General features: G+C 33.9%; 1 protein-coding gene across 2 annotated transcripts in view; it reads left to right on the forward strand.

Annotated features, from left to right (window-relative positions):
- The window catches only part of LOC127071487 (collagen alpha-1(XVIII) chain), a 211,259-nt gene that overhangs the window by 179,520 nt on the left and 12,865 nt on the right, over positions 1–18,874 (forward strand). For both annotated transcript variants that reach the window (XM_051010911.1, XM_051010827.1), the window contains exons 5-6: positions 1,633–1,704; positions 15,371–15,451. In XM_051010911.1, the coding sequence (XP_050866868.1) occupies positions 1,633–1,704; positions 15,371–15,451 (153 nt within the window). The remainder of the gene's footprint in view (positions 1–1,632; positions 1,705–15,370; positions 15,452–18,874) is intronic.

Consider the following 18,874-nt stretch of genomic DNA (forward strand, 5'->3'; position numbering starts at 1 on the left):
AATAATATAATACAAAATTCATTTTAGATAAGTACATAAATAAAGATCACCTGCTACTAATAATGGTATGTGACTGATGTTTCGAAAGTCTCTAATTAAAAAGAAAATAAAAAAAGGAAGAAGGAGAATAAAGAAGAATATATATATATATATATATATATATATATATATATATATATACACATAGCTAGTCAACGTCATAAAAATTTCGTACGGCTCAGTGCGATACTTTAATTGAATGCTCTGAATACGAGTATACTTCCATTCTCTCTCTCTCTCTCTCTCTCTCTCTCTCCCTCCCCCTCTTACCCTTTTCGTAAAATAACGATTACAACGAGAAGTAGATTTGCCCGGGACGAATGAGTACAACTTTTCAACTGTACGAATCCGTAGCAAGCAGCTTTTCCGGGTGAAAAAAATCACGGCGATACTACGTTACTACTACACAATAATGAAAGAGTGAAAGATTCGTGCGCGCGCACAACAGTGCAACCGACCATCAACATGGACGAGGACGACCGACGGAAACTCTTGCATCAAGCGAAAACCGTAAAATGCACCGTAAAGCACGTTTCTGCGGGCCATTTGGGAAGATCGATCGATCCCTCGAACACTTCCAGAATGATCGATGCGTCATTCTGGCACATGCCGGTTTCTTCTTCTTCCTTTTTTTATCCCCTTTTTCGTTATTTTTTTCGTTATTTCTTTCATTTTTTTCTCTTTTCTTTTTCTCTTTTTTCTTTCGAAAAATAGAGAGACGAGAACGTTGACTCGCATTGGAGATAAATCACCGATTTTCTTCGGCATTGTACAGTGAATAGTCGACTGTGAGAACGAAGAAGAAGATGAAAAAGAAAATCAGTTCTTTTTTTCTTTTCTTTTCCATTTTCTTTGTCTTCTTGTTTTTCTTCTTATTATTATGCAGAAGAATATATATGAAAGATATTCGCGAAACAAATAGCGACTGATATTTTATTTATCTTCTTCACAATCACAGAATAGAATTAGAGATCGCTAAAGTTTTGACGAATGTTTCGTTTGATTAAAATAATTAAATAAAGATTAAACTTACGTGTCGACGATACGTTACGTTGGAATCGATCTTCTCGTTTATGAAGTATTATCGAAGGATACGACTACCAATCATACGAGAGCTTCTCTCTTTTCATTTTTCTTTTTCACTCTCTTTCTCTCTCTCTCTCTCTCTCTCTCTCTCTCTCTCTCTCTCTCTCTCTCTCTCTCTGTCTCTGTCTCTGTCTCTCTCTCTCTCTCTCTAATGGGAGAGCTCGATAGCGACGCGGAAAATTGAATGATCGTGCATGATTGATCGACTTGGTTAAAGGAAAACAATTAAGCGACAATCGAACACCGTTCGAGCACAAAATCAACGTACGAAGGTTTTTATTTTTTTCTTTTGTTCGTTAATTCGTCCTCACTCATTGGAACCTTTAATTTTTACAGCTGGAAAATTGATGACTCGCGAAAGACGAGTAGATACCAACATTTATTTCGAACACTCACTCAGAGAAAAGGAAAAAACCAGACTCGTGATCAGAAAAAAGAAAGAAAGTTAAAATGACGAATCCGATTTTACGTCCTATTCTTTACTATTTTCTAATCATCTATTTAAAGGGTCTACTTCAATCTCTGAAACTCTACTCTGGACATCCACAGGATCTGGTAAAGTGCACGGCTGACTTTGACGTAAGTACACTTCCAATTTCGAACGTATGTGCAAAAGATAACTTTGCGAAGAGCTACTCTCTCTCTTCCTCTCTCTCTCTCTCTCTCTCTCTCTCTCTCTCTCTCTCTTTCTCTCTTTCAATAGAATACTATAAAATAAACTATTTAGTCTGGATGTGATCATAGTAAATATTAAAATAATTTGTAAATATGCGCCGGTATATAAATGAATAAAATATTCATATGCAGTAATAAAATATCACTTAGATATGACAATTACAATATTTTATAATAAAAATTTGTAATTTCATCAGTTTACACAGCTAATATATATTACATTGTAATAGACTTCTTACTCTTATAAAAGGCACTTATTTATGAATGAAAGCAGTCAAAATAAAATATCAGAACATAACTACCTACGGTTCTTGGTTGGTCTATTGAAATTGATCAAATTTGATTTCCCATATCGTACGTCAATTCATCGGTTATTCTCGACTCCCCTATGAGAGCAAGTCGTAGCTACCCCCTCGTGGTCGACGCTTTACCCGCTCGCTTACAGCCTCGCAGGCAACAATCGCGCTTTGAACGGATCGCGGTGAGTCAGCAACGATAAATCGAACAATTTATGAAGCGGCACGGGCAACGACCATCCTCGAGGAATAATGTCGTGATCGGTATATAGTACTAGAATATATGTATATATATATATATATATATATATATATATATATATATACATATATATATACATATATATATACATATATATATACATATATATATATACATATATATATATATATATATTCTTTTGTCTAGACCTCTATACATTTATACCCATATATATATATATATATATATATATATATATATATATATATATACACCTATACATATCTATATATATATTGTTCATGCAAGAGAAAGCAACTCGATTGAGGAATACATGTCGTCGAATCGATGGATCATCTATAATGTCAAAATTCATTTTACTAATCTCGAGGAGACATTCTTACCACTCCCAAAAATTCTTTCGATCTTTCTATTAATTTCTTATACAAACTTATTCTCCGTGTTAAATTAACTCGTATCGTCAGGGATAAATTTGTCCGGCTAGTACGAAACATTAATTTCTATCGTTCGAACGGAATCGACTCAATAATTTATTACAGGCAAAATTACTGACCGGACGAAATTTGGTAAACGTATGCGCGCGGAAAGTAGAGGTATCGAATAAATCGAGGAAAGTACCGAGCGAGATAGAACGAGAGAGAAAGAGGGAACTGAGGATTAAATCAACGATAATGAGGGTCGATTTGATAGTACCAACGATCTACGGACTTTCCAATGGTCCCTCGATGCAATGGTAATGAAGTTTCGTATGTGCAATGCTTTTATAGGAAACTTATGAATGGTAAAATCGAATCTATCCATTTCTCTTTCTCTTTCTATTACCTCCTTCAAAAGATTTATTTAAGCGTAAATTACGTATAACGATTTTGTTTTTTTAATTATCCGAGCTCATATAAAAAATGTAAGTATCAAGCCTTAAGGTTAATTAAGGAAATTAATTAAACGATTATTCGCTTTTAAACGTGTTATATTTCAATCGGTGTTTGTAGAAAATACGTAGTATTGATAAATACGCCTTGGTTATATTACACTTTGATCGAAATTAATTCCCACAATCGTTATTGGACGTTGACAATGTTTGACTCGTACGATTATGAAGAACAATTTTCAACGAACTCGTATTAATGTCTATATCTGAAAAGTATATTTATTGTTATCAATCGTCTATTCGTTGGCTGCTAATTAACGAACTTTTGGATAAATAAATGATCTTCGTTCAGCTCACGTTATCGAAAATACGTTTGATCTATTTTTAAAGGAAATAGCTCCTACGGGTTTTACATAAATATACAAAAGAACGAGTTTAAAATCTTTAATATTCCATCCGAACGTACGCCCGTCCTAACTGTTATCGAAATATCAGCAAGCGTGGCAGAAATTAACGATATTACAGAATCGCGTTGGTATGCTTCTCCGATAAGGAATAATAATAATAACAATAATAGCAATAACAAGAATGAGACGCGATGACCGTGATTTATAAACAATACGCGCAATAGCTGGATCGCAACGGGAAATTGCCAATAAAAACAAATAGTCCATGACGGTGTGATTATCCAGCCGGCAAAAGGTAATGCTATATTTTTTAATGGCTGATATAGGAAGGAAGATAGCAAGTTTCTTTCTCCCGGGCATACCTACGTATTAGATTCTATTATCGCTATGCGGTGGTGATATTACTAGAAAAGAAAAGTGCTGGTTGGTAGAGCAAAACATTTCGACTGTTGAATACTATCCTTGTAACGGCGACATTAATTTTGTAAAAAGAATTAATTGTACCGTGTCGTGTTAAAACATATTTGGTTTGTATGTAAATTTGGCTCGTTGCGAAGCGTGAAATTCATTCGTGTTTGTAATTCATGAAAATAATTATCGACAGGTTGAATTTGCGGTTTTATATGTATATAAAGTTTACCTGTATAAGTACTGTTGTACACAATAAAGTATCGTGTATATAAGTTATTGTCATATGCACGTGTTTTATATTCCATGAGACAATATTAAAATAGTTCGTATAAACGTTTAAAGTTGCGAATTATTGATTTATTTATTGATTTCATTGACAATTGTCTTTTACTGGATACAAATAAAAATGATCGATAATTCTCATCCTTTTTATCATTTTTTATTCATTTCGGTACTCTTCATCTTCAAGCTTTTGTTTCAGAAAAATCGGAAGACACGACAAGCTGAGTTTTTTATTACAAATTGTCGGAACGTTTTCGGTGGATAATAATTCATTCATTTTTATTTCTCTCGTTACGAACGCTTCCCCTGCGATATCGACGATACACTCGTAAAGCGTGATAAATGGGGCGTGTAAAAAGAAAGAGTAAAAGAGAGAGAAAGAGAGAGAGAGAGAGAGAGAGAGAGAGAGAGAGAGAGAGAGAGAGAGAGAGAGAGAGAGAGAAAAAAGTGTGGCCGATCGTATCGATGTATTTCCTAAGCGCAAACACGAGGAAAGAGAATTATACGAAACGAAGGAAATAGATCGATAAAAGTAACGTTAATTCCGGCACGATAAATCGTTCTACGAGAAGGCGGCAAAATGTCACGGTGCTTTTTATCTTCCATCGATAACCCTTTCTTGTTGGTAAATGAAAGAGTTTAAAAGGCCACAAAGAATTATCTCGACGTATAAAATGTTTTTAAAATATTTGATTTCAAATGGCTTAAAAATCTTTCTGAATAATTCATGACTAAGAATTCTAAGAATTTTTCGACGAAGAAAAAAACAGAACATCGATCAGATTTTACGTTCGTACATAGCATTAATTACACAGTCTGATAATTTTAACATTCGGAATACATCAGTCTATAATTCCAATCGTATTTCGTTCCGAAATGTAGGCTCGTACTAGTCAGAGAAAGATATATATATATATATATATATATATATATATATATATATATATTGTAGATAGATAGAGTGAATCGTAATCAGGAAAGGCTAATCAAGTAATATGAAGAAAAGTCACTGAAATCCGATTGGCCTAGATACGAGAACGTTTCTCGCTTTCGTCCGAGCATTTACATTGCTACGTAAATTCACAATGTACATGTATTCACGTATGTACGTGTGTTTATGAATGTTAGAGAAAATCTGGTCATAGACCGCGACTACATCGCGAACGATACTCATCCATGCATTCAGAATGGCAATTCGCGACATCAAAGCCAAAGTATGAGCGCACGCGCGAATCGGCTTGAATCTCGAGTGACAAACTCGAAACTCACCCTTCCGCTTGTCCTTATATGATAGCTATATGCGCTGATACAACGCAAGCGCGTTACTTTATCTCGTAGTGAAAGAGAGAGAGATAGAAGGAGAGAGAGAGGGAGAGAAAGAGAAAGAGAGAGAGAGAGAAGCAGAGACAGAGAATGAATCGTAGCCTGTTACCTAAGGGCAACTCCTGCGGGAAATTCGTCGTACGTGATAAAACTCGATCCCATGTCGTCGACGTTTCGACGATGACAATATTCGCTACGACCAATGAACTCTAAAAAAAAGGGCTCGTGTACTACCGTACGATACATTTATTATTAAAAAATTGAACTTTGCGTAATGTGAAATATATTCTAATAGATATACGAGTAATTTTGACTTGAAGATCGAGCAATTATCTCGGTTATATTCTCCATTCTATTTATTTATTGCTGTTCATTTTTTATTACTGCCTTTGTTCGTATGGTTTTTTATTAATGTTAAATTAATTTAAAGATATTACGACTTCTTCTTCAGTCTTGTGGATTATCATCGATGTATTATAAATGTTCGTTGAATTATTCAACGTCCAATTAATATCGTTATGTAACTTAAAGGCGAGCCATTCTCCGTTCTTTTAAGACAACAAGAAGATATTAGAGATAAAATTATATGGAGACGTCCTGGAAACGTTCTTTCCAATTCGGTTTCGATTAGGTAATCAATATAAAAATTATGGTATATTGAACTAGAAGAAAGAAAAATTTACTTTTCGAACGTCGATGAATAATTTAATGAAAATTATAATGTGAAAATAAAAAAATATAGAACGATCAAATAGTTACTGTATTTTATAACGACGATTTAAATTCGAATATTTTCTATCTCGATTTACTCTGCATTCGTTATACCTGTTACAATTATAACAAATTATAACGAATAATTTCGATATTCTTTTTTATGTTCAGTTTTATTCCGTCCGTTGGAAAAATTTCCACGAATCCACGATCGTTCGCGAGATTTTCATTTGAATAATATAAATTCGACATTTGCATGTAGATTCGCTACGCGTGCGATACTCGTGTGCATTATGAGAAATCGAAGAAGGAAGATGCGCGACAACACATCGTAATGCAAGTGAACGCATCGAAGAGAGAGAGAGAGAGAGAGAGAGAGAGAGAGAATGAATTCTCCTACGGGAGAATCGAGCTACGTGATGGAAATTGGAATAAGAAGCGAAGGTGATCGAGTTACGTGCAAAGATCGATGCGGTTTTACATTTTTCTTTTCGTTCAGTACATATGTTATTTCTTAAATTCTTGGTTTCTTTGTACGATATTCATGATTACGATCGAATTCATCCATATATGAAGAATTATTTCAAAAGTCAAACGTAAATATCAATATGTTGCATGGGCACACGACACGTTCAATAGAATAGGAATACATAATTTCCATAAATTCGACCAATACTCGACGAGAGTCGTCATATTCGACTTTTACACTCAATTATGCACATAATAAACAAATAAACGGTCGCTTCGTCATTTTAATAGGATTAATATAGAGAGACAAGATTCAATTATATATAAGTGAAGTCTCATGTTTCGGTTCTCATGGATACCTGTCCACCATTAAATTGAATAACATTTCGAATATCAAAAGCTAATTAAGGGCTTTGTAATTATTGTTTTTAATAACCGTTAGAGAGGTCAGGTTAAACGTCTAAAGGCAAAGGACAGGGCCTTGCGGCTTTCGAAAGGTGCTGTTAATCACGTGATCCGCCCCAAAGTTTGCTTAGTCTGACTCCCGATTAGCTGAAGAGGTTAGACCAATATATGGGGCATCCTGACACGTGATCGTTAAGGTTTCAGACGGGATGTACCGTGTTTTCCAAGTTGTAGATCGAGCAATTATCTAGCTTGACAGAGCCTACGTGTTGCCTGACAGTATCATTAACTCTACCAAGGAAACTATGCACGCGTCTCTCCCCATCAAACTCGATTAAAACGCAACCGAAAGAAACTTGTTTTAAAAAAATTTTTCTTTCTTGGTGTCTTCTTTTTCTTTTCTCTCTCTTCGTTTCTTATACCTCTAAATATCATATTAATTTGTTGAATACTGAATTGAATACCGAATGAAATATTGTCGCGATGAAAATGATTCGAAAATATTAAATAATACAAATTGGTCCAAATGATTTAATTTTTATCAAAAATTTTCACTGATACAAAGGTAAACTCCGTGGAACAATAAATTTTTACTTTTATAACTTCGCGTTTCGCGTTACATGAAACCCAAAGTTGATATCGAAAGAGGTCAAACGTTCGCCGAACTCGATATAGTAATTAAATCGATTTAAGTGCAGTTCAGTAACTGTAGCTAGTGAAACACTCGACCGATCGGGGATGCATTAAGCCAAAACTTCATTTTATTGACACTTGAATTAGTCTTTTTTCATTTTTTTTCTTTAATCATATTAAATGTGTCGGAAACGTTAGATAAAAGTAGCACGAGCGACGTCGAACGATTTTATCTATTTATCTCAATACACGTGTTCTATGAAAATCATCATACATTTTAAAATGATGCAACTTCAAGTCGAGAAGATATCTTAAAGATTTCACATTTTTCCCTTCGCTTTAGTCATATATTTTTCTTCCAGAGCGATTATCCTTTTAGAGTTATCCTTCGAAAGCATGAAAAGAAAATTATTTATATCGGTCAATTCTTTAAGGCGAAAGGAAATTCGACGATTAATAATTCCACTCCTTTGGTAACAGCGTTCGTGGCTTGAGAATTCTGCCATCGTTCCGTGCTTTGTGCCGATAAAAAGCGAGATGCGCTTCGGTTTACGAAAGGTAGAGGAAGATAGCTAATGGAAGTTGCGAGCATCGTGGAAGGAAGAGTTATGATTGTGGTGGAGCTCCGATTTCATGAAATTTCACCGAAGTTTCGACGATACAGGACACGCGAGTATAGATGTACATATACTCGTTGCTTTAAAGTAGACGAATGAAACGTTACTATTATGATTTTTTTTCTTCTTTTCATAAACAAGAAGAGAAAAGAAAAAATAAAACTAAAGACGAAGAGGCGAGATGAAAACATGATTACATACAACAGAAATACAATTCCATGCAGATTCATAATAAGTAATTGTTATGGGTGCAACGAAAAATTATTTTTTCTTTATCGCCTAATTTTTCATCATCAGTTCATTTTTCAAAGACTGTTTGATATATCGTTATAAACGAATTATGCGTTTTCTTCGTAAAATAGAACAAACCGATTTGAAAACGTGTGTATCGTTTTCAAAATACGATTGAGAAACAAGTGTGAATTTATGTCCATCATGTGTCATCACGTAGACTACTGTCATTGGCATAGTGTGAACACGAAAAGAACGAAAAAGTCGAGGTTAACACGTAGCTGACTCTGTTAAAATGGCAAATCCACAGACGTTTTCGTCGATATTTTTATTATTGCGTGACACTATAATAAAAGAATACAAACTTATCTTTGAAATAGGGATCAAATTTGTGGATTGGAAAAATCTAGAGTGACTTCACAGAGGCAGGTTTTCCTTGCTGGGAAGAAACAAAAGTATAAATTATTTTCATCCAAAATTTAAGCTGAAGATATAAAGAATGGCAATTTTTCTTTTGAAAACTTCTTTTGAGATCCGAAGTTCCAACAAAATTCTTGTAACAATCTTTAGATGCTGCGGTATTTACATGGCACGTACAGAAAGTTTGCCATGAATTTCAAACGCCATAGAACATTTAGAACAGATAACTAACGTGCGACGTAAACTAGACTATTAATTTGCAAATTATATATATATATATATATATATATATATATATATATTGTCGTACATATTATATGTATCTCTGCAGGCAGAATACATCAAACATACAAATAATACGCTTGCTATAGGTAAAGTGAATATGTCTCGTAAATAGCATCCTCGATGAAGGTATTTAACTCGATTATTAATAATAGAAATCGTATGCTACATTGCCTCAAAACAGATTATCGCAAAAATCGAATTAAAAGCAAACTACAGTTCATTTCATAGACGAGATTATTATCGATTTGCTTTTTCCCTCGAATAAAGGATCGAATGAAAATAATCGAATGCTCGAATTACAAAGCGCGATGGACATGCCAATAACGATAGGTTTTCGTCGCTAGAATCGGACGAAATTCGAGACCAATCTGACCGGTTGATCGAGCTAGTGGATACGAAAGAGAAAGCTAAAAAGATAACACAAAATGCTTGGAACATGAGAAAAGAAGAGCTCGTCTCAACAAAACTACAGGGATCGTATGTCGGTCGATGATACGGTCAAGAGTAATCAAAAGTTTCGTGAGGATGTAACATGAATTTTATGGCCACTCATATCGTCAATTACACGATACATAAAAATTTTAAGATCGAGTTATTCATCTGAGCCTTCCGAAATAATGACTGCTAATTTATAAAAAATTTCTTTTGCAACAAGTCACTAATACACTACAATCGTGTAAGATGCAAACGCTGAAACAAAATCACTTCGGAAAAGTTATATCCGAAAATTTCCTTACTATTCGCGAATCGTTTTCTGTGAAGTCGCTGGAGGCAAGAACGGGACACAGTTGGAGCGTTTCATGAAAATTCATGCTAATAACAATAATCCAAATTCATGTCTGAGCCGGCGGCACGTCGTTCTCAACATGGCTGTGTCTGACAATTCGCTTGGGATCGAAAAAAAAAGTCGACATTAACAAATCGGCAAAAATGTAAAGAATGAAATGATTCTAAAAAGGAAACTGACCAGATATAAGTTAAAAGTAAAATATCATAGTAAAAATGCATCCAATTAATAAATAAATATCGCAATTTGCATAATGCGAAACGAAATGAAACAAATTGATAGAAGGTAATTATAATTACGCCAGTAAGCAAACATTTCGATTATTTAAGTGATCCCAAAAGAACAAATACCCTAACAAAGGTTTTTTTTTAGACTTGTAGTAAACCTCACGAAATTCGCATGTATCTTTCTCGTACGTGATCCCACTAACTAAAGCAATATATGCGAGGCTCACGTACTTACTTCTTTCACGACATGCATACGTTCTTTTGCTACAATTGATACCAACTTCGTACCATTGAACTCCGTCCTAATTCCTATTATAAGTAAAAAATATTTTAAAAATTTCCTACTAACGCCACTTGATAATTCACGGTCGGCGAAAAATGAAACTTTTTCACTAGCATAGGCGGTGCGTAGTTTCGTAACATGCTCTGCGGACGATTCAATTAGAACAATTATAATTTGTCCTACTTTATTTGGTAAATGTAGCTCGTGGTTTAACTCGACCCTTTCGCTACATTTTTCAACTTGACATTACAACAAAACTCGTTACAATCTACGACATATAAATGAGATCAATTTGAAGAAAGAAGGAAGAACCGAATGTTCGATAGGAAGGAATATAATTACATATGCCATCCACGTATGTTTTCTATAAAAGGAAGGTAGAGATATAAAAAAAAAAAAAAAATAAAAAAGGAGATATTCTACGAAGTCATCGCGAGCAACTGGAAGAGAGAAATTTCGCGCTTCTCATTCTCTCAAAGGTGTCGAGGGTTCTAATTTCATGGGACGTTAAATACGTTTCTGCTGGTGGAAAAAAAAGGAAAGAGAAAAGAAAAAGAAGAGCAGAACGGAAATGAAGAAAGGGTCTTGAAAGAGAAGAAAGAGAGGGTGAGAGTGAGAGAGAAAGGAGAGAAAGGGAGAAAGAGAGAGAGAGAGAGAGAGAGAGAGAGAAAGGAGAGAAAGAAAGGGAAAAAGGAAGACGGAAACATTCTATGAACGTTGAAAGAATCATAATGTCTGTTACGAGACTTCCAAATCCTTTATAATCGAAATCTCGAAAGCTTATACGTCTTTTTTAAGAATCGCGTGATAGAATTAAAATCAACGTTATTTCGATGGTGACAAATACGCGTCGTTACAACAATCCCATAGAGAGATATTGTACGCGCATATACATATATCTATAATACTTACAAAAGCATAGATATGTACAAACAAGGAAACTAAATTAAAATTTTTCGATATCGATTTATAAAAACCAGAGTAAATATATGCGAAATAATACATACTACTGCTTATAACATGTCCGTTTTCCAATAAAATTCGAGTCTCTCTTTCTCTCTCCCCTTCTCACTTCCTCTCTCTCTCTCTCTCTCTCTCTTTCTCTCTCTCTTTCTTCCTCCCTCTCTCTCTCTCTTTTTCTCTCTCTCCCTCTTTCTTTCTCTCTCTCTTTCTCTCTCTTTTTCTCTCTCCCCCTTTCTCTCTCTCTCTTTCTCTCCTCCTTTCTCTCTCTCTCTCTCTTTCTCTCACCCTTTCTCTCACCCTTTCTCTCTCTCTCTCTCTCTCTCTCTCCTCTCGCTAACTGAATTTCGAATATACGATAAGAATAATCTGATTTTTTTTCATCTGATACAACGACAGCTGACATAAATCTCTTTCAATCGTCTGTACTGGAAAATCGAAACTGGGCCAACTAAAATTCATCGTTTCGTATAACACCACACGCACGTATTATACATACACACAATCCCGTAAAATCCGCGATACTCCATTGTAAAAAGATAGAATGTAACATGTGTATACTTATAGTTATAAAATAATTCAAAAAACATATCATTTTTCAAAAACGTATCATTCTGCTTGGTAAGATCAAGTAAACACATAAAATAAATTATATTAGCTATTACATTCGTTTGGGAAATAAAGAAAAAAATTCGAAGTATTTTAAAAACTTTTGGAAATTTCGGAAATATAATATATATAATATGTGAGAGTTTAAACGGGTTAGAAAAGCTTGCATTAGATCTTTAGCAAAACTTCGATATTTTTCAAAGATGAAATATAAAAAAGATAAATTTAAAAAAGGCAAAGCAAAAACGTCCACCGATTGTCGCTTTTCTCTAAAAATTATTATAATAACATAATGATTTTCAAAGCGATTTAAAAAAATAGGAAATGATAAAACGAAGATAATCGGCAGTGAAATAAAGTATAAAATTAATTGCTTTACCAGAGCTAACGTACAATTAAAAGATATAGTAATATTAAACATTTTAAAGCTTAGTTTCTGAACTTCAGGTAAGACAGTCGAGCTAATTTTTCAATTTGCTTTACTGCTTAACATCTTAATAGTAAAGATTATACTTTTGTAGCTTTTTAATATGAGTATCATCATCATCATCATCATCATCATTATTATTATTATCGTTGAAACATATAGTGAGTACTTTTATCTGTCCTCATTTTTAAAATCATTCTTCATAAATGTTTGCATTTCGTCCACGCTGCACCTCGTTCTTCGCATCGTTAGACTGAGAAAGCTTGAGATCATTTAATTAAACTTTTTCCACGACGTAGCTTCCGAATTCATATCGGACAATCGTATTCCAGATGAAATCCAAGAAGAACACTGTAGCCAAAAGACATCTCGCTTTAATCGAGCGTCATTTTCTGAAAGACATTATTTAGACTTGGAAATTAATTTTAATTATCTTTTAACTATCCCATGATCTTTTTTCCGAAAGTTTTTGATCGTTTGACGTTTTGTCATGTACCTTCCGCAAGGATATCATAGAATATTGCAATTTGCGTCTCATCATTAATCTCCTTTGTTTTAGACTCTCGCGTTTTTCTTTATGTCGGTGAACAAAGTAATTTCATCAGAGTAAGTAATTTATTAGATTGCCGACGTATCGTAATTAATTTAGTAAAGCGTTAATTTCGAAGAGGGGAGAGAGGAAAAGGGATGAATGGGAAAAGGAGAGGTTGATTATGAAAATGGTAAAGAAAAACGAACTTAGAATCTTCGAATTGAAAAGCAAGCTTAGGGTCAATTCACTAAGTTCGAAGTTAAGATAGATTCGAAAAAAGATTTGACGAATTATCTTCACTTTGTTTCACCGATACAATCCGAAAGACAGATCGATCAAGAAGAAGATCGATTGAACGTGAGAACTTTTTTAACTTCTCAGCCACTTACAAATTGTCCGACTTATCCCGTAAATAAAGCCCATTCATCGTTACTGATATTTCACGTTCGTATCTTTTATAATTTAATGAGTAATAGAGATAATATTTTCTTACGCGATAACGTTAGAAATTTTCGATCGTTTCGTGTTCGAGGCTAAGTGGTATCCTTCTTCTCAAATGTGTGTGTGTGTGTGTGTGGATAACAATTCATAAGCCCATGTTTATTATTCAACAGGGAGAATTAAATTTTTCGGATTAGTTTGTATCAAATAAGCTGAAGTATGGATTTGCTGGGTACTGAGTATTTGATTATTTATATAGCACCATAAAGGAATACGTTAAAGAATTATCTTTCGACCTAACATTATTAATATCGTTAACAAAATATTATTAATAATCGGCAGTTTCTCTCATTTTACAATAACTTTGTAGATAATGAAGAACCAACTGCTATTGAAAAACACAAACAATATAATAAATAACATTATTATTATGAAATATATTATTAAGTAATATTTAATATGGAATAAATGGTATTAATATTTCATGTTATTGTTAGTCTTAAATGCATAGATTATTTTTCGATGACGTTTTCAAGTCAGCCAAAAGTAGATCTTCAAGTAATTACGTACTCACGTTTCGCAAAGTTTAGCTTTCGAAATGTGCAGAGGATCTCCTCTCCGTGAAGCAGTGCAAGCAGAGAATTTGAATAATTGAGAGGAACACGTGCCAAATCAGAAATCACTGGAATGCGATAAAGTTTAACTCGATTCCGTTCCATACACATAAACGAAAAGCATATGCGATATTTCACTATGATCATATTAATATACTACAGAGTGGTCCGAGCGAGCGAGTATCATCTCTATGTGTAATATGCATGAGTGCTTGTCTCGGTTATACCACTAATTTTTTAAACAAATTTCAACGAAATTCAATATACCCGCTACCGCGAGAGTATAATTAGCTTATATTATTGCACCACTCTTTAAATTATAAATCTATTAAATAAAGAACGCCGAATATGTAACTTTTAGTTTGAATTTAATCGATCATTTCGTTTGAGATATTTAAATTACTTTTATACGTAAAAAAACTATCCTACGGAAGTCGTATGTTCCATTTATATCATTTATAGCATTAGTAATATCTGCTTAAACAATTTAAACATTTCTTTTATTATATTATTTTTTATATTATTCTATGATCAACGATATGAAAAAGAGATTAAAGGGAAACATTAAGGAATATATTTATGATATTACATCAATGTTGTAACACAAACAGCGTGAAATTGTAGAGTTTAGAGACATTGTAATTAGTAACGTTGCATAATTAACGTTTAATGCTGCAAACAGAGGCAGGATGAAATTATCATGAGTGAAATCATTGCCTAGACAGACGAATATTCTACAAGAAACGTAGAAACAACGAGGCACTCGTTGTATATTACGAAGTTGATAATTCAGTAGGGTTAAGCTGACGATCGTAAACTTGCAAGTATCCAATTTTCGACAACACTATGGCCAACTTTATGTTCAAGAACGCATTAACTTCGCCAGCTGTATCTCGGCTGTACAGGATGCAATCTAATACGATGAACATCCACGACATACGCGAACGATTTATCGTCTAATTTAATGCGCTGCTACATCGTGCGATATCGAAGAATTTCGAAGCTATGAAACTATAATTAGAACGTCGCATGAAGAGAAACGGGACGAGCAGTTATAAGCGCGATTGCTATAGTATTTCGAAACTGGCTAATGTGATATTCTCTTTATAGTTTCCCTCAGACGGAGAATTTGGATCCGGCGATCAGGATGTCGATATATTCGGTATTATCGGAGAAATTGACTTTGATAAGGTAGACAAGAGTTCAAAATCCCTTTCTTTCCTTTTCGTTTTACTAAACAAAACTTATATCTTTTCTTTCTGATTTTACAACATTTGTACTAACCAAAATTTTCTACAGCTTTTTATGTTGTGTGCCGTTTTTTACTAACGAAATTGATAACCTACTAAACCGGATATTTCTTATTGGAAACAATTAACTATTCGATATGATCGTAATTGTCGAAAGAATCGCAATGATTATTAAGTAAAATGAATTTGAAATTCCTGTTAATCGAGCTTCGCTTTTAATTTGACTAAAACATGCCGCACCGGTTTATCGAAATGAAGCTTTCAACTTGGATTGTCAAATAATAATCCTCAAAGAAGAACGACATCCTACTGAGGATTCGTTCAAAAGGATGTCAATCGTCTCGTAGGAGACAGAGGAATCTAGGAATTGGGTTATGAAGATAATCTCGTAAATACTGAAAGGATAATCTTCGAATGCTGTTAGGATTTCGCAATGGCGACTTTACTACGGATCTCATGCTTCAATATCCACCCCAGTCATTATAGAGTTTGACTTAATCCGAGTGAAGTTTACGGATCTCTATCACGTGTACCAAAATTCACTAACTAAATTCAAAAAGATGTATTAATCCGTTAAATTTCTTCCCGTCGATTTTCTCACAAGATTTAATATCAATTTAATATTTTATATTTATTATTTTGCATCTTTAACAATAGGATCCTTCTTATAATTTGATCCATTAGTCTAAAATCGTTTAGTCTAAACTCTATAGGATATTAACGAGAGTAATTCTTTACACTGGAACTAATATTTAACTACAATATTGTCCAGTTAGTCGATCGCACGCGCACGGTTTCCTCCTTTAGCCATGATAATTTAATAACGTAAGGTCACCGTGAGAGATTCCAGCGTGGTCTCTATTCCGACCGCTATCACGCGCATCCTTTGGAATAAGGACAATTTAATTTGCTGGACATCAAGACGGACATGTGCAATTTGAAATCCATGAGGTAAACTCCGAGTAAACAGGATAACGTCATCTAATTATTGCTTTTTGTAGTATTCATAAGATGAGAAACCTGCATATATTCTATCTTGTTTAAAGCTTTGAATCTCATCATATCTTTATAGAACTGGAATCTTAAATTCGAATAAATAAATATGTTTCAACATTCGAGATAATATTTGCTATTTTAATTCAAAGTCTAGACAAATTTGAAAATAAAAAAATTATTTCTGTTCGAATAAATCGATGAATTATTGTTATCATGAATACTACTGTCAGTACGTAATTAAAAATTTGATGGAACATTTAAATATATGAAAAAAAAACCCTCTTTCTCATTCGAGATTTTCACTCGGTCTCACGAATTTTCAAATCAAATCTTTCTCCAGGCAATGTCACGCGCGTTCATTTTTATGTGCATTCGATTGCTCGCTTTGCGAAGTCGATTGTAACACCATGTGCCATCTGATGCGACGCGCGCAGAATTAAAGGCTCGTTCAAAACGGCTGGCGATAAGAATACGAATGCGATTTTTGTCAGTCGAAATTTTTATTATAACGAGAGTACTTTGGCGTACTCATCTTAACAACTTTCTTTTAGATGATAGATGGATTGAACAAATGAAACTTTTTGTTTAGTAAATTTTTATTAAATCACTTAATTATTTGTCTAAAGAATAAATGATGTAAATAGAATTCAAAAGTAAGATTAACGAACGCAAATCGGAAATATATAAAAGTAATTAATATATGTCACAACGTTTATTAGTAAAATATTATTTAATTATTTAATCAAAGAGTTAAATATGGTCTAATAATTATCTCATCCAAGCTAATTGCTTTCTACATCTCGTGCTCAATGAGAAAGAGTTTAATGATTCTAAAACTAAAGTAATAACGATTAATAGAGGGTAACACGTATGCATGTTTTCGTTGAAAGTGAAGCGACAGATTCCGTCACGAGAATCAGAACAGAATGTGGTGCGAGAAACGTCCTGAGCCAATAGCGTTTTGATGAACCTGTCTTCGGTTCGACCCACTTCCTAAACTCGCAGCTGCACGGTAAATTCATTAAGCCAATCCAATTTCACTAGACGCCGATAGGAATAGAAGCATTTCTTCGTAGAACGGATCGGAAGATGGTTTGCGGCTACCTTCCTATCTAAGATATGTTCTCTTCATCCTGACTGCTACTATCTACGATACGTCTTTCGAATGTCCTGTTAACGACCACTACGGCACAATGTTCGAGGATCAATGAAGCTAACGGAATGAGCTTTATTAGCGTTAACTCATGGACAAAGACATGTCACGCTCGTTGTCGAATTTGTCTCGTCACACTCTTCGACTTTCTAGGTTGAAAAATAAAGCTAAGGATAAGAAGAAGCATTTCGACGGATTCCGAGAGAAAACTTTCTTCAACTTTCCGTGTGTTTAGGACTTAGCTTTGACTTTGTAATTTCATTTTATCTTTATGTTGTAAGATATTCCGTCTCTTTCGATCATTTCTTTTCCCTCTGGTAAGGATGCGAAGGATATAAAAATAATATTATACGAAGTTCGTATTGCCTTAAAGGAAATGATGAATTTTGAAATGCAAACTGAAAAATAAAATGAAGGGATTTCAAGTATCGTTTACATTTATACTGATACATGTATATGCATTTATACTTATCTACACGTATGTACATGTGTCATTCCAGTATGTAGGAAAACACGAAATTAACAATGGCAACAGGATTCGCGCAACGAAAATGTTTACCCCTGATAGTCAAAGGAGAAAATCAAACGAACGACAAATTGCGGACCAGATTGCTATCCTATTGTCGGAACGTGGTAGATTAATAAGTTACGAAGCTAATCAAGGAATTACGTGAACTGGCGATTATCCGTGATCGTTATTTATAACTGTGCAATTATTTTATTTATAAATTTTTTACGTCCTAAATTATTATGAAATACAATTTTAATCGTGTAGTATGTAATCGTATTTTCTGTATAGTTGTTTTTATATGAGATTTTTAGAAAAATGTTGCTCGTTAAACGTTCTGGTGAAATGTCGATGATTCGAAGAGCGGCAATGCGGCATTGCGGTACAGCAGATACGTGAGTTACAAGAAAGAAGAATGCTTTAGATGCTTGGCATGGTCATGACTTCAACTGTCCGGTCAGGAATCTTTTCGAGAAGCATCACTTTATTTATTTTTTTTTCGTATATATTCATAGTTATGATAAACGAGAGAAAAAATAATGTAGAAAGAAAGCATATTTCCAAGAAAAATTTGAGTATGTGAATTTGCATGAGATACTAAACGATATTGAAAATATAACAAAAACTATAAAATAATATAAAACTATGTTTAACGAGATACATGTCCCAGCAAACTTACGTAATAAATTTTTATTTTAAATCCTACT

Source organism: Vespula vulgaris, chromosome 1 (assembly GCF_905475345.1).
Source record: "Vespula vulgaris chromosome 1, iyVesVulg1.1, whole genome shotgun sequence".
In the NCBI taxonomy this organism is placed as follows: Eukaryota; Metazoa; Arthropoda; class Insecta; order Hymenoptera; family Vespidae; genus Vespula; species Vespula vulgaris.